At 44.8% G+C, this 23596-nt stretch overlaps 1 protein-coding gene across 2 annotated transcripts in view; it reads right to left on the reverse strand.

The window, feature by feature from the left end:
• Window positions 1–14127, reverse strand: part of SLC6A2 (solute carrier family 6 member 2) — a 47232-nt gene extending 33105 nt beyond the window's left edge. Inside the window, exons 1-3 of one of the 2 annotated variants that reach the window (XM_058155399.1) lie at window positions 13746–14127; window positions 2180–2311; window positions 305–536 (exon numbers count right to left, since the gene is read on the reverse strand). In XM_058155399.1, the coding sequence (XP_058011382.1) occupies window positions 305–536; window positions 2180–2311; window positions 13746–14031 (650 nt within the window). In that variant the 5' untranslated portion in view covers window positions 14032–14127. The remainder of the gene's footprint in view (window positions 1–304; window positions 537–2179; window positions 2312–13745) is intronic. The other variant, XM_058155398.1, reaches the window with a different exon arrangement.
• Window positions 14128–23596: the final 9469 nt, after the last annotated feature.

Raw genomic sequence — 23596 nt, forward strand, 5'->3', positions numbered from 1 at the left:
AGAGATGTTTTTTACTTTTAAAAGCATTTTTCTTCAGCCGAAAAATGCTTTAAAAGTAAAAAAGCCTCTGATGATCATGCAGCTCAGCTGGGATCGTCAGAGCCTTTTAAAAGCATTTGTTTACATCCCCTTCAGCTGAAGAGGTTGTAGAAAAAATGCTTTTAAAAGTAAAAAAAAAAAAAGTTGGCCATGCCCACCCAGACACATTAACACCCCCCCCACCACCAATCCATGCCCACAGAACTGGTAGTAACAAATTTTACATTTCACCACTGGCGCACGCCCTGGAAAGCTTCAGACTTACTCGTAAAATTCAGCAGCTGGCGTATTCTTGAGCTTGGAGCTAACGTTGAAGAAGATAGAATTATTGACTTTGGGGTCTGTGCAGTTGGGGGTGTTCCAATGATTATTGCAGTGAATCCAGGGAAGCTCCCCCATGGAGAAGGAGGCAAACAGGTAATAAAGAGACCAGGCAATGATAACGTTATAGTAGAAGCCAACGTAGAGTGCTATGAGGATCACAGCATAACCCACGCCTGAAGACAAAGGGAAAAGAGATTATACACAAAATTGGTCACCGACCTTCATTGGGAATCAACTCATTCATGAGATCAAAGAAATTTCACTGCTCTCTGTCTCCAGGCACAAATCCGACATGCAGTTATTTTGGTTCGGTGTAAGGAATGGGATCTTTGCCATACAGTATTGGTTCACATGGAAGAATTAAGAATCTGCCATTCTCAGTACAGCTATAGATATAGCATTTAGACTGATCTCCCTGTTGTGGCCTGTCGGTCGCTGGCCCGCAACCAGCAGCCAAATCAGAGAAGGAGGAGGAGGAGGAGGAGGAGGAGGAGGAGGAGGAGGAGGAGGAGGAGGAGGAGGAGGAGGAGGAGGAGGAGGAGGGGGAGGAAGCGTGGGGGTCAGAGTCAGCTTCAACCTGAGAGCTCCGAGGGGGAAGAGGGAATGGAGCTGGCAGAGAGAGAGAGACTGAGGCAGAGCCGTCAACCCTCAGATGGAGAATCAACAGCCCCCACGTCTGGAGGTGGCTGATGAGGAAGAAGAGGAACAGCTGGGTCCAGTACCTGGCACATGACTGCGCAGAAGGCAGAGGAGAGGAGAGCAGTGGAAACCTATGAGCTGATTCTTGTGCCAGAACAGCCACTGCTGCTAGCGAAGCTCCACCCTAACTCTGGGGATAAAAGGCAGGGGGCGGAGATGAATAGATGTGGCAGACAACTATTCATTTTCTGGCCAAACAGACTTGTTAACCTGCAGTGAGAGAGAAACTTTTTACCAGGGCAGCCGGCACTCCTAGGAATCTTTGAATTCACTTCAGAGGGTTTGTTGTGTTTGGGGAGCTGGGACAGAATAGTCCCATGCCATCACTCTGCCAAACAACTAATCCCCATAACACTGTCAAACTATCTAAAAAGGCAGCTACCACAGGGGTAAAATGTTCCTGGTTCAGACCGGATCGGCCAATCCGGTAGCGATGGTGACAGGTAGTTCGGAGAACCGGTAGCAAAAATCCCTGCCTCTCTCCCATGTCCACCCAATCGCCCGGTCGCCTGCTTGCGGCTTCTTTTAAAAAATGCTTTAAAAAGAAAAAAAGAGGCTCTGACGATCACAGCTGAGCCACGCGATCTTCAGAGCCTGTTTTTTAGACTTTTAAAAGCATTTTTTTACAATCTATTCGGCCGAATAGGTTGTAAAAAATGCTTTTAAAAGATTTTTAAAAAGACTCTGACGATCATGGCTGAGCCACGTGATCGTCAGAGCCTTTTTTTAAAAAAACTTTTAAAAGCATTTTTTTAAACAACCTATTCGGCCGAATAGGTTGTAAAAAAAATGCTTTTAAAAGTATAAAAAAAAAGTGTGTGCCACAGCTGACCAACCTCCCCGCCCCCCAGCGCGCTGTTCTACTTACTCATGCCTTCTTTTGGCACACACGTTTGGTGCATAGTGCGCACTGTCCATGTGCACGCACAGTGCACATGTGCAGCCAGCAAACCGGTAGTAAACTGGTTCAGATTTCACCACTGATTTACCATCATTATTCTCATCTTCCCTATTCTCTATCTCCTTATCTTCTTATGACTATAAGTTGGTTGCTTGTATCTTACGATTTATATTGTTTACTTAGTATCCTAGTACGATTTATGTTGATTGGATTTACCTTTAAACAATGGGCAGATTTTCCATACAGTAGCAGCCCCTTCTCTATTATACTGGCCTAAAGCAAGTTCCATATAAAACAAAGGCATTCCTGCAATGATGAGGAAGAGGCTGTAAGGGATGAGGAAGGCACCTGGGAAGACAAAAATAAATACAGATGAAAAAACTGCTGGCTTGCATTCTTACCCATTAAACTGGTTTTTTTTCCCCCCAGAAGTGGATTGCATTAAAGAATTTGCTCAGAGTTTCTTTGTTTCGGCTGTTTTTAAAGTCGTCTTCAATCACAAAGAAGCAGCTGTTACAGAAACATAGAAAGGAAGAGTATTTAGAACATCCTTCTTTCTTTCTCTTTTTTTTTTCCAGACCGAGCATCTTCATCATTCCCCACCTCTACAAGACAGACTTTGATAGCCTTCTCTCTCAATAGATTTCTGCTGTTATTGCAATATATGTAGGAAAGAAAAAGAAAAAGGGGGAGGAGGAAGAGGAAGAGGAAGAGGAAGAGGAAGAGGAGGAGGAGGAGGAGGAAAAAACAAAGGAGGAAGGAAGGAAGGAAGGAAGGAAGGAAGGAAGGAAGGAAAGAAAAAAGAAGGAAGGAAGGAAGGAGAAAGAAAGAAGAAAGAAGAAAGAAAGAAAGAAAGAAAGAAAGAAAGAAAGAAAGAAAGAAAGAAAGAAAGAAAGAAAAAGAAAAAGAAGGAAGGAAGGAAGGAAGGAAGGAAGGAAGGAAAAAGTAAGTAAATAAGAAAGTCCAAATAGCAAACTCAGAGCTTAAAAGAGCTTTAAAAACTCTTTCTCCATTAATTGTCATTTCCATCAGTCTATTAATGGAAACAGGCAAAACACTCTACCGGATAGAGTATCTAGTATCTACAAAGATACTAGAGCAATAGAATGTGCTAACATCAGGGTAAGGGAATGAAGGATCTTTTGTGGCTGTAGGTCACATGTCCCAGGTTGGCTCAGGACAACGGTATAGATTGGAGCGAGCCATCCTCAGACTGAAGGCATTCTCTGCAGGTAGGACTATTGGTGGAAAACCTGCGAATTTTCCCAGGTATCCCCTTAAGCTGCAGCACCAGAAGTTCAAGATCTTACAAGCCAGTCCAAGATACTCCAAAATCAGGTGAGGTTTCCTTGTTTCTTCCTCAATCCAAGTACAAACTCAGTGCTGTCCTTTTCTGACTATTCAACGATCTGTTTGCTAAGCTCTGTGCACTCAGACAAAATTCAATTAAATGAGCAGTATTTCCAATGCAGGTTATAGAACATGAATTTTACTAAGCGTTCTCTCTCTCCCTCCCTCCCTCCCTCCCTCTCCCTCTCTCTCTCTCTCTCTCTCTCTCCCTCCCTCCTTCCCTCTCCCTCTCTCTCTCTCTTCTGCATTGATAGCTCCAAAACTGAGCTGAGTAAATTCAGTAGCAACCTCCCTGGGAAACCAAATGCATTCTCCCATCAGGATAAAGCTAATTTAAATATCAAAGGGTAGCTACAGCTAATGGGAGATGTTCAAGTTCAAAGAAAATAAATCTGGACAGATTTAACTCATTTGTACTGGAAGGAAGGAAGGAAGGAAGGAAGGAAGGAAGGAAGGAAGGGAGGGAGGGAGGGAGGGAGGGAGGAAGGAAGGAAAAAAGGAGGGAGGGAGGGAGGGAGGGAGGAGGGAGGGAGGGAGGGAGGGAGGGAGGAAGTCTGCAGGATGTGTTAAAAAAAATTTCAAAGGAACAACCAGATGAAAACTCTAAGAAGGTATTGATGGCCAACATGGCTTATTTATTTATTGAACAAAAACCTATCTTTTAAAGTTATTTCCTGATTTTTATTCAAAAGGAGCAGACTTTTCCAGCTGAGGTTCAAAAACTAACTCTCAGGCTCCATCTTCAGAGGCTCCACTAAAGGTGGACTTGGCTGATCTCACAAAGACCAGATTAATCTTTTGATGGGTGACCACCAAAATATTCCGTTTTTGTTTTCCAGGTTTGAAAAGTATCAAGTAAAGAAAGTTGTGGTCGCCATAATACCCTCCCAAAAAATGTCGCGTTCCTAGAAAGAGAGCAGAGAAGAGCAACAAAGACAATTGGGGTATACAGCATGAGTCGAACGATGAACAGCTAAGGAAACTGGGTATCAGTGGTAGCTTTCTACTGGTTCACCCTGGTTCAGGTGAATCGGTAGCGGGAGGCTCCACCCAACCACTTGTCCAGATGTCATCACGGATGCTCTGTGCATGCGCAGAAGCACCGTGTGTGAGTGAAGCGATCATGCACATGCGCACGCTCACAGTTCCAAACCGTTAGTGATGGTAAGTGAAACCCACTAGTGCTGGGTATGTTTAGCCCAGGGGTCTGCAAACCTGGCTCTTTTAAGACTTGTGGACTTCAACTCCCAGAGTTCTTCAGACAGCTTTGCTAGCTGAGGAACTCTGGGAGTTGAAGTCCACAAGTCTTAAAAGAGCCAAGTTTGCAGACCTCTGGCTTAGTCTAAGGAAGAAAAGGCTTAGAAGAGTTCTGATAGCATCTTTCAATACTTGAGACGTTATTCCGGGAAGAGGGAGCTTCTGAGGGCAAGACAAGAAGCAACGGAGGGACATCCAGTCTGCAATGAAGGAGAAATTTCTAAGAACAATTAGCCAGTGGAACAGCTTGTCTCGAGAAGTTGTTGGATGTTCCATCACTGGAGGCTTTCAAAAAATAAACTGGCCAACCATTGGTCCAGGGTGATAAAAAGACTCCCACGAGTGGCGCAGTGGCCTAGAGGCAGACCTCGCGCCTCACAAGCAGGAGGTTGTGAGTTCGATCCTAGTTAGCGGCAGCTATTTCTCTCTCTCTCTCTTGGCACAAGGATTAATTATCTGCTGCGAACTCTGCATTGGCAACAGGAAGGGCATCCAGCCGGTAAATACTCAGCTCCATTCAATTGCCTGGACTCCACCCTGATGTAAGGGATTACGGCAGTGGTGAAATCCAAACTTTTTTACTACCGGTTCTGTGGGTGTGGCTTGGTGGGCATGGCAGAGGAAGGATACTGCAAAATCTTCATTCCCACCCCACTCCAGGGGAAGGGTACTGCAAAATCTCCATTCCCGTCCCACTTCAGGGGAAGGATACTCCAAAATCCCCATTCCCTCCCCACTCCCGGGGAAAGGATATTGCAAAATCTCCACTCCCATCCCACTTCAGGAGAAGGATATTCCAAAATCCCCATTCCCTCCCCACTTCTGGGGAAAGGATATTGCAAAATCTCTGTTCCCACCCCCACTCTGGGGCCAGCCAGAGGTGATATTTGCCATTTCTCTGAACTGCACAAAATTTCCGCTACCGGTTCTCCAGAACCGGTCAGAACCTGCTGGATTTCATCCCTGGATTACAGGCTCATTAAAAGATAAAGCAAAATACAAAAAATATAAGGGCTCCTGCCTTGGATGCGGGGGAGGGGAGGGATTGGAATAGAAAACCTCCAAGGTCCCTTCCAACTCTAGGAACCTACGTCTTGGAGACATCTTGTGTAGAGAGAGAAGTGCAATGACTTAACGTCCCATTTCCCTTCCTTGATTCACCCTCAACTCTCACGCCTACATTCCCCACTTTGGAAAAAGGTCTTGCAAAGATGCAAATGATACCCAGCTGCTTTTCTTTGATCCTACAATCTCCCTCCTATGCTAGGCTCAGCCCTTCCTCCTCTTGTTTTTCCAAAACCACAGTGATTGGACATCAAAGCTTTCGTTTTGTGAGCTGTAACCTGAAAAGGCGAAACTGTGCACAAAGGGGGAGTTTTCATCCACACCTCAACAGTTCTGAAAGAAGCGCTCGGGGACCTCCCCCCCAAAAAATTTTTTAAAACCCCCACAAAAATGTATTTGTTCTTTCTCCAGTTTAGATTCATTGTGTGTGTGTGTGTGTGCGTGTTTCTCCTGTGAAAAAAGAAGAGGCAGCTTTCAAGATTTCTGGTCATATCTTAGAAATCATCTCTTTAAAAAATATTAACCTTCGGACTAAGGTGTTTTTTTTAATCACAGGAATATGAATAAGGTGTGTGTGTGTGTGTGTGTGTGTGTGTGTTAGTGTTAATTTATATTTGCTGACAAAGAAATAAAGGGAGACTACTATAGATCTATTTCAAGCTATTTAGTTCTCATCACCTAGCCCAGGGGTTGGCAACCTTAAACACTCAAAGAGCCATTTGGACCCATTTCCCGCAGAAAAGAAAACACCGGGAGCCACAAGAGTCTTCCCGTGCCTGACTATTTATTGAGCGGCCACAAAACTAGCCTATGTAGTTGAATTAAACGTTCTGTTTTCTCCTGAAACTTAACTTTTCTTGGATTTATCTATGGTTGGCCGACCAGGGGGTTGAAAAACTCAATAAATCACATGCCGATAGGTGTTGCACATCTGTGGTTGTGATGCATATTTTGAGTGACAGGGAGCCGCAGCAGTGGGGTGAAAGAGCCACATCAGATTGCTGATCCCTGAGCTAGCCATACCCTTCTGGGATTCGAACCTCAGCTTGCTTGCATATTAGGCAGACATATTAACGTGTAAGCCACAGGTTCTCCTCCTCGCTTTGTCAGCTGTACCTGGGGAAAGATTAAGTGGGGAAGCAGTATGCTCCCTCCCATATTTGGATAGACCAGGTTGCTTCGATAGGAAAAAAACCCCCACTTAATCTTTCCCCTGGTACAGCTGACAAAGCGAGGAGGAGAACCTGTAGCTTATAGGTTAATACATCTGCCTAATATGCAAGCAAGTCCAGGTTCGAGTCCCAGAAGGGTATGGCTAGCTGATGAGAGCTAAATAGCTTGAAATAGATCTATATTAGTCTCCTTAAGAAGCTTCTTATTTTTCTCACTGTTTTAAAAGAACACTGAAGTTTGCAGATGACACAACAGTGATCGGTCTCATTCAAGACAATGATGAATCCGCATACAGACGGGAGGTTGAACAACTAGCCTCGTGGTGCGACCAGAACAATCTGGAACCGAACACACTCAAAACCGTAGAAATGGTGGTAGAGTTTAGGAGAAACCCTCCCATACTTCTACCTCTTACAATACTAGACAAAACAGTATCAACCGTAGAAACCTTCAAATTTCTAGGTTCTACCATATCACAAGATCTAAAATGGACAGCTAACATCAAAAACGTCATCAAAGAAGCACAACAAAGAATGTTCTTTCTGCGCCAACTCAGAAAGCTCAAACTGCCCAAGGAGCTGCTGATCCAGTTCTACAGAGGAACTATTGAGTCTGTCATCTCTACCTCCAAAACTGTCTGTTGGTTGGTTCTGCAACCCAACAAGACAGACACAGACTTCAGAGGATCATTAGAACTGCAGAAAAAAGCAATTGCTACCAATCTGCCTTCCATTGAGGACCTGTATACTGCACGAGTCAAAAAGAGGGCTGGGAAAATATTTACAGACCCCTCACATCCTGGACATAAACTGTTTCAACTCCTACCCTCAAAACGACGCTACAGAGCACTGCACACCAGAACAACTAGACACAAGACAGTTTTTTCCCGAAGGCCATCACTCTGCTAAACAAATAATTCCCTCAACACTGTCAAACTAGTTACTAAATCTGCACTACTATTAATCTTCTCATCGTTCCCATCACCAATCTCTTTCCACTTATGACTGTATGACTGTAACCTTGTTGCTGGTATCCTTACGATTTATATTGATATTGTTTCTTGATTGCTTATTTCTACCCTATGACTATCATTAAGTGTTGTAAGTGTTGTACCTTGATGACGGTATCTTTTCTTTTATGCACACTGAGAGCATATGTACCAAGAGAAATTCCTTGTGTGTCCAATCACACTTGGTCAATAAAAAATTATATTCTTAAAATTTTATTTAACCGAGCAACCAAGTTGTTGAGTAGCTTGCACTTTTTCGATCGCTGGGTTCATAAATATTTATTTTTGCAAAAGATTGAGTGGTCCATCTTGTGGTCTTAAGCTATTCTTGATGCATATGTGTACACATACATGATGCATATGTGTACACATACATGATGCATAAGGGTACACATACATGATGCATAAGGGTACACATACATGATGTATATGGGTGTAGGTGTGTCAGACGTCAATGACATTAGAATCAGGTTCAATGAGAGCAAACCACGTCCATCCATTAGATCCCAATTAAATAATAGGAGATTCGCCAGATGTTATGCAGTTGGCAAAACATCAGAAACAAATTCAGTTGTCTTAAGAGTCATCACCAGGTGCTCTCTACAACTCTTTTGAAAACACAAATATCCTTTTTTGGGGGGGCGGCTATCAAGAAGAAACATACACACAAACAAATACACACACAATCTGCATTTTTAGGTTTAGTTTCCAGGTTTGCACAGCTAATCAGTTAACATGCATCTACCTTTTGCAAAGTTTTCAGAGCTAACTATCAGCGTCTCAAATCTGTGTTCTGTTTCATTTGGGGTCAATGGTCCTTATTGCATACGTTCAATTATGGGCAACTGGGCCACCCAAGCACCATAAAATAGAAGCATTCTGTGCTGCCTAATCTTCTGTGGCAACAGGAGAGTTGCCAATCTCTCTGTTCCACCGAGATGGACTGGCAGGTGCCCAGCAAGGCCTATAGATGGTGTCCCTCCAGGTAGCTTGTGGATGAGAGCATGTCAGCAGTAAGTTCCATCTAGAGGTGGGTTTCAACAGGTCCTGGAGAACCAGTAGCAGAAATTTTGAGTTCAGAGAACTGGTAGCAGAAATTTTGAGCAGTTCGGAGAATCGGCAAATACCCAACTCTGGCTGGCCCCAGAGTGGGGTGGGAATCAGAGGTGGGTTTCAGCAGGTTCTGACCAGTTCTGGAGAACCGGTAGCAGAAATTTTGAGCAGTTCGGAGAACCGGTAGTAAAAATTTTGACTGGCCCCGCCCTCCATCTATTCGCTGCCTCCTGAGTCCCAGCTGATCGGGAGGAAATGGGGATTTTGCAGTAACCTTCCCCTGGATTTGGGAGGGAATGGAGATTTGTAGAGTATCTTTCCCCTGCCATGCCCACCAAGCCACGCCCACCAAGCCACGCCCATAGAACCGGTAGTAAAAAAATTTGAAACCCACCACTGGTTCAATCCTCTAGAGATTGGTCTTGTCTCTGCTTGTGGTTTTCCAAAGACTTTGCCCCCCTCACCCGTTGTGAGGCTGTTGCCTTCATCCATCCATTTCTTTAACAAGCTTAAGAGACTACGAAGTGGTTCCAAAGTCATGTCTCACTTCAAGCTGGCATGATTTCAGTAGATCTCTCTCTCTTCCCCCACTCCCCCACCCTCTCTGCTTCCACCTCCTTCTTTTTTGGTGTCTTTCCATTTGCTCCTCTATTTCAACTTATTTTAACTCTGGAGGAATCCCCATACAGTATGGCAAGACCAACCCAGCAAAACCTGTGCAGAGTCTCAAAGTCAAACCAACCAACTGTTGGAAGAAATATCCATCTGGGTTCAGTTCCAAGTGGGGACAAAGACACTGGAAACATGGAGACTGCTTGGAAAGATGGTTTAATGATGGTCAGGATCACATGGTTTGAGTTCCTGAACAGAAAAGGGCTGAGATCCTGTGCGCTCCCTGGCTTTATGCTTTTTCTGAGCTTTGAACTTTCTGGGGCACAGGAAGAGTATCCTGATTGGTTGTCAAACTCCCAGGTGGTCTAGGGGTCTTAGTTAACATTGTAGGTTGTCCCTCAAGCTTGCCTGAGCCTTGCCATGTGGTGAGTTTCTGTTCTATTGAGTTGCAAATGATGGTCCATTGACAAAGGTGGGGGGATTGAGTTTCTACCTCTGACCCATTGACAAAGGTGGGGGGAAATGAGTGAGCTTGGTTGAGGCTTTAATGGCCCATTGACAAAGGTGGGGGGGGAGTCAGGAAGCTGCTTTTTCTCCAAAACATGCCTCTCCATCTCTCATCCAGGGAAATATACTCTGCCCTTTAAGTATTTTAAAGGTGGGGGCTTGGTTGTCAAACATTTCAAACCCTTCCAATCCATTCATGCAGCAGACTGACACCCACTATGAAGATGTAGCACGACCACAAAGCCAAACAACAGCTATGCAGCTCACCAGCTCAAATCCCCCTGCAGCACAGACTAGACTGAGCACAACCAAGCCCCCACCAACACAGGACACACCCCCAGCCAATCAGAGCACAGAAAAACCCCCATCCAATCAGAGCACAGCCAAGCTCCCACCCAATCAGTTCAAACCCCCACTAGCAGTTAAAAAGGAAGAAACAGCTGCGATCACACATTGCTCCCAGAAGCACGGAGCTGGAGCCTGAAGATGACGAATGGGACTTCGTCAAACGCCGCCAAGACCCATCCAATTTTACACGGGAGAGAACCCGAACAACCAAAGACCTATATACAAACACCCGTGAAAACCTCAGAAAACATATATATATATATATATATATGTGTGTGTGTGTGTGTGTGTGTGTGTGTGTGTGTGTGTGTGTGTGTGTAGGTCTTTGGTTGTTCTTCTCCGTATGTGTCTTTGACGCCACGAAGTCTCATTCGTCATCTTCAGGCTTCAGCTTGCTTCTGAGCAAAGTGCTTCTTGCTCCCAGAAGCACGAAGCTGAAGCCTGAAGATGACGAATGAGACTTCGTCAAACGTCGCCAAGACACTTCCAATTTTACGCGGGAGAAAACCCGAATAACCAAAGACCTACATACAAACACCCGTGAAAACCTCAGAAAACATATATATATATATATATATATATGTGTGTGTGTGTGTGTGTGTGTGTGTGTGTGTGTGTGTGTGTGTGTGTGTAGGTCTTTGGTTGTTCGGGTTTTCTCATGTATGAGTGTCTTGGCGACGTTTCAAGAAGTCTCATTCGTCATCTTCAGGCTTCAGCTTGCTTCTGAGCAAAGTGCTTCTTGCTCCCAGAAGCACGAAGCTGAAGCCTGAAGATGACGAATGAGACTTCGTCGAAACGTCGCCAAGACATTTCCAATTTTACACGGGAGAAAACCCGAACAACCAAAGACCTACATACAAACACCCGTGAAAACCTCAGAAAACATATATATATATATATATATTATATATTTTTATATATATATATTCTTCAAGATATGCTGTTTTATCTATGACAATTGTTTGTGTATACTGTTGTGACAAAAAGAAATAAAAAAAAGAAGTTAAGGACAGTCAAACTTCTTAGTAGAGGCAAATCTGTGGAGAAGCAATAGCCTTAACTATTGTTGTACACGAGATTTACTGTATGTTACATGAGAACACAGGAAGGAACTTCAGAATCTGTGTTACCAAACATCAATCCATTTAGTCTGTATTTTCTTTCTACATCAATAAATAAAATGTACTAAAACTCCAGGAGTTTTCAGACTGAAGTTTTCCCATAGTTTTCCCAGGAGGACATGAGATTTTTCCGAAGCCGTTGTGGTGAACTACATCTCTCTATCTTCTACTACAGCTGTAGTAGCTAACAATAGTCCAGTTTCTTCTTAACCAAAGCCTCATCCCCAGCCTTTTTTAAAAAAAAAAAAAATACCAGTCTTTATTTTCCAAGTAGTCCTGCACTTGAAAACAAAACTGGTTGCTATATAACCTGGAACTGGGGAAGGTGTGTGTTTGTGTGTGTGTTCATTGTTGAAGCCCAACTTTTCCCAAGCCAGCAATTTCCAAAAGTCCATAATTTTACCCATGCTGGCTGCAAAACTTGAGAATTTGCATCTGGATCGGTGGTGAAATCCAAATTTGTTTACTACCAGTTCTCTGGGCTTGGTTTGGTGGGCATAGCAGGGAAAGGATACACAAAATCTCCATTCCCTCCCCACTCCAGCGGAAAGATACTGAAAAATCCGCATTCCCTCCCCACTCCTGGGGAAGGATATTGCAAAATCTCCATTCCAACCCCACTCCTGGGGGAAGGATACTGCAAAATACCCATTCCCACCCCACTCTGGGGCCAGCCAGAGATGGTACTTGTCGGTTCTCCAAACGATTCAAAATTTCCGCTACCGGTTCTCCAGGACCTGCTGGATTTCACCCCTGATCTGGATGGACATTGTTCTAGCCCATTTTCTGGAGTCATTATGCTCAGGGTGGCCCCAGAGAACCGCAGCACTTTCTTGGAAGATGACTACCATGTTGCCTCCACAGGCGACAGTAGAAGGAAGCGCCATTAAGCAGAGCCCACATAGCTCACCGCATTCACAAAATTCATGCCAGATTGCAATATGGAAGCAGTTAGGGTCCCCATCCTCCTTCTGTTTCCCTTCTGGTAGAAAGCCGCTTTTAAACCCAGTTCAACATTTTGAGGCAAACAATCAGAAACAAACATGGGATGCTTCAAAGAAGACCACTGAAAACGCGGACCCTACCAAAAGCAGAAAACAAATTAAAAAAATACAAAACGTGCACTGGGAGTCCTGCACGGGAGGAAAGAGGCCGAATGACGGTTATTGGAGCTTCTATGCTCAGAAGCAAGTCTATCCCCATCTCCGGGCATGCATTTCAAGAGCAGTCTAGCTGGCCAGGGCAGGAAGCGTACAAGACTGCCTTTTGATCTGAGCTTGCAAAAGAAGCTGGGAAGGAAATCAGAAATAAAGCCGAGCTGAACTTTTAAACTTGTCCTGCTGAGATACATTATGAGTTTAGAATTCTAGCAGACTAAAAGAGCAAATCCTTATGGATTTATTTTTCTCTTTGGAAGCAAGGTTCCTTCAGGGTGCCATCTCTGGATCTTCAGCCCAGCTCTCCAGTGGAGAGAAGTCTCAAAGGGAAACTTTGACTTTGTAAAAAGCCTCCCTGTGAATCTTTCTCAAGGAAAGGGGGCTCTGATCCCAGGTGTGCCAAACCCACCAGAGGTGGGTTTCAGCACGTTCTGACCAGTTCTGGAGAACTGGTAGCGGAAATTTTGAGTAGTTCGGAGAACCGGTGCCCCTATCTATTCTCTGCTTCCCGAGTCCCAGATGATTTGGAGGAAATGGGGATTTTTCAGTATCCTTCCCCCAGGAGTGGGGTGGGAATGGGGATTTTGCAGTATCCTTCCCCTGGAGTTGGGTGGGAATGGAGATTTTACAGTATCCTTTCCCCAGGAGTGGGGTGGGAATGGGGATTTTACAGTATCCTTCCCCTGGAGTGGGGAGGAATGGAGATTTTACAATATCCTTCCCCTGGACTGAGGTGGGAATGTGGATTTTGCAATATCCTTCCCCTGGAGTGGGGAGGGAACGGAGATTTTGCAATATCCTTCGCCCAGGGGTGGGGGGAGGAATGGGGATTTTGCAGTATCCTTCCCCTGCCACGCCCACCAAGTCACGCCCACCAAGTCACGCCAGCCCACAGAACCGGTAGCAAAAAGTTTTGAATCCCACCACTGCCATACAAACCCCCCTCCCCGTCCCCGGTCCTCCAAAGCCAAGAAACACCAAGCGCCAAAGGGAAGCCGGATGGCCACCTTCCCTTACTTTTCCCTCCGTCTTCCCCACAGAGGTGATGGAAGATGGGAATACACGCACCGACAGGTTTTGGGGCGGATGGACCGGCAGAACTCGGGGGGGGGGGTGGCCTTCGGACTTACCTCCTCCGTTTTTGTAGCAGAGGTAAGGGAACCGCCAGACGTTGGCCAGATCCACGGAGAAGCCCACCACGGAGAGCAAGAAGTCGATTTTCTTGCCCCAAGTCTCGCGCTCCTGCAGCGGGGCGCCGGCAGGGCTGTACCTGGGGCCGGCGTGCTCCAGGAGGTGGCTGCTGGTGTATTGCACCCCGTTCTGCTCTTTCACCAGCAAGAGCTCCACGTCTTTCTTGGCCAGGGGAGACGGCGGCAGCGCAGAAGGCTCCTCCGCCTGGACCAGAGGTTTGATCATCTTCGCTCTGGAGGTGCGAGAGGGTGGAGAGGGGTGGGAGGAGGAGGCAAAACTCAGCGGAGAAGAGCGGGCGAGGCGAGCGCAAAGCAAGAGCCGCTGCGCCCTTGGAGAGCCTCTCTCCAAGAACGCAGCGCAAAGACGCGCCCGCCAAAGGGAGGAGGAGGAGGCGCCGGCGGGCCAGCAAAACCTCCGGGCCAGAGGAGCGTCCTCCCCCACCCCACCCCACTCCCAGTCCGCCTCCAGAGACCACCACCCGATCCCGGGGAGGGGGCTTTTTCCAGGTCGGTCGCTTCTCTCTCCCCCTCCCGCCCAAACAAATGAAATAAATCAAGAGCCGGGAGGGAGCTGTCCAATTTAAATGGAACGGAGTTGGAAAGGGACCTCGGAGGCCATCTAGTCCGACCCCCGCTGCTCATGCTGATGACCTGCACTAGGGATTCGAACCGCCAACTTTTTCCGATCGACAAGCTCAGTGGCTTAGCCACTGAGCCACCTAATCAGGTTTTTCCTTCTCTTTTCTGTCCCTTTTCTTCTCCTCTTAGCTGAGACAGAGGATCCTTCCGACTTTGGGGCTGGGGAGGGGGATGTTAGCGGAGGAAGGAGTGGCGACGCCGCTGTCCCGGTCTAACCCCCCTCCCCTCACCCCCCCCCCACCCACCCCCTGAGATTGCTCCAATTTCAGCAGCGGGCTTCCTGCGCCCCTAGGCCCGAAGGGGGAAAGTGCGGCGGCTTCTAAGCGACCCCCACCCCAATACCCGTTGCTAGGTCTTCATGGCAGTTCAAACTGGGCAGCTGTTAGCGAGAAACCGTCGTTTTCCAAAAGGATCCCAAAAGGATTTCTGTCTGGTCCGGACGAGAAACTCTGAGCCGGCTCTCGGAAGTCCGAGATTCTTTCTTGGATCCTGAATGGGCCGTTTCCATTTTTATAGATTTATATTTATATTTATATTTATATTTATATTTCTCTCTCTCTTTCTCTTTATCTTTCTCTTTATCTATCTATCTATCTATCTATCTATCTATCTATCTATCTATCTATCTATCTACACACACATACACACACACACTGGGGCTTCTTTTAAAGCTAAACCGCTTCCCCCAGAAAAGTTGCCTGTTTTGACACAACACACAGCCGAAGCTCCCTGAGGTTCAAGCTTCTGCTGTTCTGGGGCCGCGTAAAGTGATTTCTTTTCGGGAAGAGCAACTGAAGGACAATCGAGGAAGGGCACAAACTGGAACGAGGAAGCGGACCAGGGTTTTTTTTTTGTTTTTTTTTAAGTTTCAGACTCAAAGGCAGACTTTTTGTCCGAGCGACTAGAGTTGTGTCAAAAAATTATCCAGAGCTGCAAGGAGACGAGGGGTGCGGATGCCTAATAGCAATCCGGATTTTCTTTTCAATGGGAGGTTTGTATGCCCAATTTAATCTAATCCAATTCATAATCTGGAGTTTAGGCAAGGGTTTAAACCCCCTGGAATGAATTCTGCCTGCCCGACCTAGTATGTTGGTGCTATGCCTTTCTCACCTGGACTGAATCTGTCTTGCAGAAATTCACAGAGTGCCTAAAGTTGTCATTCTATAATGCAGTAATTTCCCAATTTAAGCTGTAAACTGCCATTTGCATGCTTTTGCTATATACAAGTCAGAAAACAATACAAAAACAGAACCCGAAATGGCTCCAGATTCACCTGGATCAAGGGGCAAGAAACAGCTAAAAATCAAAATCAACTTTACTTTTATATTTTTTTTCTTTAAAAAAAGTGTATTCCTGCATTCCTTAAAAGTCCGTATAGTCATTAGATTTGTTTTTCTTTCTTCCTTTTTTTAATCATCCGGTTTAATGACAGAAGGCAAAGCATTTTCCACACTAAAATAGCTTTTAAAAAAAAAACAAAAAACAAAAGGTTATCTGAACAGCATCACTGTTTTGCCTTAAAGGACAATAACTATTATCAACACTCAAACATCACATCCAAGGTTAGGTGTAAATCTTTTCATTATACAAATATCACTTGTTTTGCTTTCGGGGTGATCAGAATGTGGTTCCGGATGCTACCCAGTTTTCATTTTGAAATAAACCAATCTGAATTTCATTGTCTTTTTTTTTTCCTGTGACAAGCTGGCTGAAGTGTCTTTAGTAACCACACACACACACACACACACAAAGAGGTGTGCAATCCAGAAATGCCTAAGAGACTAAACAACCTGCAAACCCTCATGTGAAATTATGACTAAGGTTATAATTTTCTTTTATAGAAATGTTGGCGGTCCCGCTGGCTAGGAGGGAAAAACTGTTCCTCAATTGCTCACACCTGGGTGCAAACCCACCCAGAAACACCCCCATGCATGGTCTGTTGGGGTTTCTGCCACCCTCTGATCTCTTCTGCCGCTTCCTGCTGAGAACCATCTTCCTGGCATCACCAGCCAGCCAGCCAAGATCTCAAACTGATCCCCAACCGCACTTACCTTTCCTGAGGACACCAAAGAGAAGTCCTTACAAAGACTCACCTGTTAGCCTGTTCCACTATTTCAGGAGATGCTAGACAGATGGTCCATTCCCCCCAGTTGGAGATGGGAGGTGGGGGGTGGGGGGGAGGCGGAAAGCAGAAGGATGGTGGTCGGAGTCCTTTCTGAATGGTCTTCTACTTCCTCTTCAGGACCAGGAAGACACTGTAAGGCAAGGCACCGGAGGAGAAGCGTTTTAAACCTCTCTCCATGATTGAATTACTGGATTGATAAAGCTTCACAGATGTCCTGCCCTGCAGCAAAGCTTCTTCCAAAGAAGGTTTTAGCCTGGAGTAGCTGGTTCTCTTCTCTGCTGCTCCTAAAGGCCGTTACATCTGATTTCCAAGGCAGGGAAAGAAGAAAGAAGAGGGGGAAAACACACACACACACACACACACACACACACACACACACACACACACACACAAAAACCCTTGGCTTCTAGACTTCTTGAATTCTTCCCTTGGTTTCTTTTGGTGAAGAGTGGATGGCTTGGCTTTGTTTCCCCCTGAGCGTCTGGGTGGGAGAACACCAGCAGGCTGATAAATGTAATATCAGCTGCCCCCTCAAGGTACAAAAAAAAAAAAAAAGAGTCCTCAATTGGATTTGCTCCCACCCCACCCCACCCCAAAGCAGGCTTAATCTTGAATCTGTCAGGACCAAATTGCACCTAATCGGGTTTGACAAGAGTTTCAATGGTTGGCTTATTGGCTTATTTACGTTTAGGGAAAGAGATTTAAAGAGCGACCAACTTCAACCAACTCTGGGCACTTTTCCTAAGAAAAATCCAAGGGAATAAAATAAAATAAATAACAGATGGTATGCATTCAGTCGGGGGGTCGCGGGAGGAAAAAAAAGAGGTGGGGGGGGGAATCAAACAAAACAGGACCGGATCATACAGGAAAAAGCGTTGTGCCCAATCTGCAAGGCAACCTGGGAGAAGATCCTGGACTTTAGTGACTTTCTAAGTATCTTCAGGGCAGGGCCCTTTGTTCTTGTTCTTTTATTGATTGTTGTTCGCTGCTTCTTGAGAGATGGGTAGCTGTATAAATGTGATAGATGGATGGATGGATGGATGGATGGATGGATGGATGGATGGATGGATGGGAGAGAAAGATAATGGATGGAGGGATGGTAGATAATAGATGAATGATAGATGGATCATAGATAGATAGATAGAGAGATAGAGAGATAGAGAGAAGAGAGAAAAAGATAAAGGAGGGAGGGAGGGAGGGATGGTAGATAATAGATGAATGATAGATGGATCATAGGGAGAGGGAGAGAAAGAGAGAGATGAGAGAAAAAGATAATGGATGGAGGGATAGAGGGTGGGAGGGAGGGAGGGATGGTAGATAATAGATGAATGATAGATGGATCATGGATAGATAGATAGATAGATAGATAGATAGATAGATAGATAGATAGATAGATAGATAGATAGATGAGAGAAAAAGATAATGGATGGATGGTAGATAATAGATGAATGATAGATGGGTCATAGGTAGGTAGGTAGGTAGGTAGGTAGATGATAGATGGATGATAGAAAAGATAGATGATACATTAGATAGATGAAATATAAGATAGATAGATGATAGATAAGATAGATAGATAGATAGATAGATAAGATAGATAGATAGATAGATAGATAGATAGATAGATAGATAGATAGATAAGATTATTTGGTCCCATGTTCAAGAAAGAGATAACAAACACTAAAGAGAAATGTTCTAATTTCTGAGCAAGCTGCTATCAGGTGCCTCTGCCTACCTGCTTTCCAGGCAGATCAAATCAATTCCTGTTACTTCAGAAACTAAATTCCAGTCGGCGACTCCAACCCTGAACAGTCAGGAGTTGGAGGCCCTGTTGGATGCTGAGTGATCCTCTGGGTTAATTAAGGAGGATGGCAAAGGAAGTGTGACGCGCACCAAGGCTCCATTGCTAAGCTTCGAGCTTCATAATTGACATCTTGGAAATCGGTGCTCCCTTGGAGCACGTTGTGTGTGGACAACCTGTTCCGCACGACATCAGCAGCACCTTCTCTTACATCCCCTGCTTCGCACTCAGCGCCGAAAGTGGAGGTAGGCCCCCACCAAATTGGTGCCACCAAGTTAAGGCATCGTGCTTTACTAGAGAGACAATGCTACAGGTTGCAAAGCTTCCTTTACAGAAAACCAAAATTGTCTGCTATAATGTCCTACCTGTCAACGACTACTTCAGCGTCAACCGCAAATAATACACGGGCAAACAATCACTACAAACTCAAGGTAAACCGCTCCAAACTTGATTGCAGGAAATATGACTTCAGCAGCAGAGTGGTCAACACCTGGAATGCACTACCTGACTCCGTTGTTACAGCCTCAACGTTCCTTATGTTCCATTTACCTGCATAGAATAGGAACAAGGAACTTTTAATTTTTCTAGGACTTATAACAGCTCAGGGTTATCACCGCGGTGTCTCTTAGCTCTTTCTTCTCAGCGTTTCAAGGCTGACCACAATTCGGATGTGCATCAGTGGTGAAATCCAAATTTTTTTTTACTACCGGTTCTGTGGGCGTGGCTTGGTGGGTGTGATGTGGCTTGGTGGGCGTGGCAGGGGAAGGATACTGCAAAATCTCCATTCCTACCCCACTCCTGGGGGAAGGATATTGCAAAATCTCCATTCCCATCCCACTCTGGGGACAGCCAGAGCTGGCATTTGCCTGTTCTCCAAACTACTCAAAATTTCCACTACCGTTTTTTGTTTTTGTTTTTTTAATTTGAATTTATATCCCGCCCTTCTCCAAAGACTCAGGGCAGTTTACACTGTGTTAAGCAATAGTCTTCATCCATTTGTATATTATATACAAAGTCAACTTTTATTGCCCCCAGCAATCTGGGTCCTCATTTTACCTACCTTATAAAGGATGGAAGGCTGAGTCAACCTTGGGCCTGGTGGGACTTGAACCTGCAGTAATTGCAAGCAGCTGCTGTTAATAACGGACAGACTTAGTCTGCAGAGGCACCAGAGGCCGGTTCTCCAGAACCTGCTGGATTTCACCCCTGATGTGGATCCTTACGATTCGTCTTCAACCGCTTAGGAGGGATTGACCATTTGAGGCTGCACAAAGAGTCCACAATCGCGAGAATGGAAAATGGAGAGACCTTCATCTCTTGGCCAACTCACAACTTACTTGCATTTTTTTTGTGTGTGGGGGGGGGGTCCGTCCTACCCCAATGCTTCTCCTCAAGAAGATGCTGATGATGAAAACCTTGGCAGTCTTCACAGAAGCACCCCAAAACTCAACCACAACCATTTCCCCCCAGTCTGCAACATGCTCTTTGTGTATTGTACCTCTGCATTGTGCTCTCGGGCTTACTCGGACAGACGAGATTGCCAGGATTGAAAATGCTTCCGTAATTTTGGACACTCAAAAGGCTGAAAGATCAAATAAAATCCCAACAGGGAAACCGATCCAAGAAATCATTTTAATCTAACAAGACCTGCTGCATTGCTCTGCAAACATTAAATGCCAGGGGTGATAAAGTCAACTAGCTTTTGGCTGGAAAGGTAGCAGCTGTTTAAACATGGGTTCTTAAGAGTTAGAAGAAGCTTTAAAACGAACAAGACCCCCTTCATTTGATAGAAAGAACACATGATAAGAAATGATGTTCCCTTGGGGTGGAATGGTTATCATTTGCACCAAAACGGAAATCAGTTAAAAAGATTTTTTTTAAAAGGTTCCCCTCGCACATACATGCTAGTCGTTCCTGACTCTAGGGGGCGGTGCTCATCTCCGTTTCAAAGCCAAAGAGCCAGGCTTGTCCAAAGTCGTCTCCGTGGTCATACGGCTGGTATGACTCAATGCCAAAGGCGCACGGAACGCTGTTCCCTTCCCACCAAAGGTGGTCCCTATTTATCCTACTTGCCTTTTTTACGTGCTTTCAAACTGCTAGATTGGCAGAATCTGGGACAAGGAACAGGAGCTCACCCTGTTATGCGGCACTAGGGATTCAAACCACTGAACTGCCGACCTTTCGATCGACAAGCTTAGTGCTTTAGCCACTGAGCCATCACGTCCCTTAGATTTTTTTAAAAGATACTCCTTAACCCAGAGGTTCCCAATCTTTTTCGCCCGCGGCTCCCCCGGAAATCCGACCTGCAACTGCGCATGCGCACCAGACGCGCCCGCGGCTCCCCGGAAATCCGACCTGCAACTGCGCATGCGCACCAGACGCCCCAGAAATGGCGCATCAGCGCCGGACCCAGCGGGCGCAGATATTCCGCGGCGCCCCCATGACGATAGCGCGGCTCCCTGGGGAGCCGCGGCTCACAGTTTGGGAATCACTGCCTTAACCCCTTTCCTTTATGCATGTGGAGCAGAACAGAAATGAAATCAGTGCTAAGACACATGGACTTCCTTGCAAGCATCTGCAGTGGGGCAGATGAGCTACGCCAGGGGTGTCAAACTCAATTTCATTGAGCGCCACATCAGGGTTGTGGTTGACCTTGGGGGGGCTGGGGGGGCATGGCCGACTGGGGGGGGGGGCATGGCCAGCTGGGTGTGTGTGGCCAGCTTGACGCCACTCCCCAAACTGCTGGCATGTTTCTTCTTTGCATTGGGTAGACCATCCTGAAGCGATGCAGGTAGATCAGGACAGCCCTGCAGGCTGGATCTGACCACATGATGGGCCAAATGTAAGCCACAGGCCTCGACCCCTGAGCTACACAATAGTTTGGAGATCAGACCGAAACTTGGTCGAACTTCCACCTCAAACTATATTTCTGAATTGAATCAGGAAGTTGAGCACCTTTGTCCTATAATATAATATAATATAATATAATATAATATAATATAATATAATATAATATAATATAATATAATATAATATAATATAATATAATATAATAATATAATATAATATAATATAATATAATATAATATAATATAATATAATATAATATAATATAATATAATATAATATAATATAATATAATATAATATAATATAATATAATATAATATAATTAATATAATATAATATAATATAATATAATATAAACAGAGTTGGAAGGGACCTCGGAGGTCTTCTAGTCCAACCCCCTGCCGAGGCAGGAAACCCTACACCATTTCAGACAAATGGCTATCCAATATTTTCTTAAAAGTTCCCAGTGTTGGAGCATTCACAACTTCTGGAGGCAAATTGTTCCACCTATTGATTGTTCTAACTGTCAGGAAATTTCTCCTTAGTTCTAAGCTGCTTCTCTCCTTGATTAGTTTCCACCCGTTGCTTCTTGTCCTGCCTTCAGGTGCTTTGGAGAATAGTTTGACTCCCTCTTCTTTGTGGCAACCCCTGAGATATTGGAACACAGCTATCATGTCTCCCCTAGTCCTTCTTTTTCTTAAACTAGACATACCCAGTTCCTGCAACCGTTCTTCATATGTTTTAGCCTCCAGTCCCCTAATCCTCTTTGTGGCTCTTCTCTGCACTCTTTCTAGAGTCTCAGCATCTTTTTTACATTGTGGTGACCAAAACTGAATGCAATATTCCAAGTGTGGCCTTACCAAGGCATTATAAAGTGGTATATTTGTAATGTATGAACACACATTAACAATGGGAACAAAACGGAAAAGTTGGGCACATGACTTTTTCCTAAATTGGCGTGAGAGTGGAGATACAGCGCTAACAAATTGCAGAGATCCAACTTATTATTATTATTATTTTTAAAAAGGCAGCTTGGCCGCCAGTGACAAGTTTTACCCTCCTCTGTCAAGGATTGGTGCAAAGACTGTTTCCTGCCAAAAAAAACACATCAACATAAGGGATCTATTAAGGCATGACATCAACTTTTGTAAGATGGGAGACGACGGCTGATTTTCAGCACAACCTCTTTGGCATAACTCTTCTCTTTTTTAAACAAAGAAGTTGGTGTTATTTTGTAAAAAAGTTGTGCATTATGAAAAACCTGGCTGAGGAAGAAACTTGTGGTGTGCGGATCTTCATATTTTGAGTCACGGCTGAAGGACAAGGTTCTTTTTTTAAAAAGTTGTTTATTTTTATTTTTCATCAACATATTTAAATGTAGAGTCTCTTATCTGTCATTAATCATAATTCATTCATCTTGTCTTTTAACTTTCATTTGTTAATTGTTCGGGCCTGCTCTTTTACCATTTCCTCTCCTTTGTTTTAGCACAACCTTTCCTTTTCCCCTTCCCTTCCCTTCCCTTCCCTTCCCTTCCCTTCCCTTCCTTCTTCTATCTCTTTCTACTTTCCTCATTCCTCCTCTCCTTCCCTTTTCTACTTCCTCTCCTCTTTCCCCACTCCTCTCTTCTTCCTCACTTTCTAACCTTCTCTCCTACTCTTCTTTCCCCTTCCTTCTTCCTCTCCCTTTCCCTCTCTTCTTTCCTTCTCTCTCCTACTCCCCTCCTTCCCACTCTCTACTCCTTTGTGAAGGACAAGGTTCTTGATGAAAGAATGGAAGAGACTCAGAATGCTGCATAGTTTCCTTGAGCTTCCTGTGGTCTATTTTATTTTTTAAACTCAACACGCACATTTTGCCAATGAATCCTTTATCAAACTACATCTGAGGCGATTTCTCATTTTCTCTTCCTTGGACCTTCTTTTTAAGGCATGTTTCTCCTCCATTTTTGAAACTGTTCTTCCACTCCCTTGGAATAAAATGATTTTTTTGCTCTTGATATTTTATCTGTGGGTGGTTTCCCTTCTCTGGCTGCTCAGCTACTTGGGGAATCTTTGTTGTCCCACCCTTCATGAAATTTCAAAGAAAAGCTTCAGTGATGTTTTTCAGGTCAACCCAGGAACCAGAAAGAACCATCTGGCATTCTGCAAAGCAAGGGAGAAGTTGGCAATGGATGAACACCAGTGTTTTCCATCACTTGGAGTAGAAAAGTAGGAACCAAGCAGTAAATTTGGTTCCTCATAAATTGACATTCAGAACAAGACATTCTAGAGAAGTTTTCCCAACTTGGCAACTTTTAAGATATGTGGATTTCAACTCTCAAAATGCTGGGAGATGAAGTCCACACATCTTAAAAGTTGCCATGTTTTAAAAACACTGCTCTAG

This window comes from Ahaetulla prasina, chromosome 12, assembly GCF_028640845.1.
Source record: "Ahaetulla prasina isolate Xishuangbanna chromosome 12, ASM2864084v1, whole genome shotgun sequence".
Lineage (NCBI taxonomy): Eukaryota > Metazoa > Chordata > Lepidosauria > Squamata > Colubridae > Ahaetulla > Ahaetulla prasina.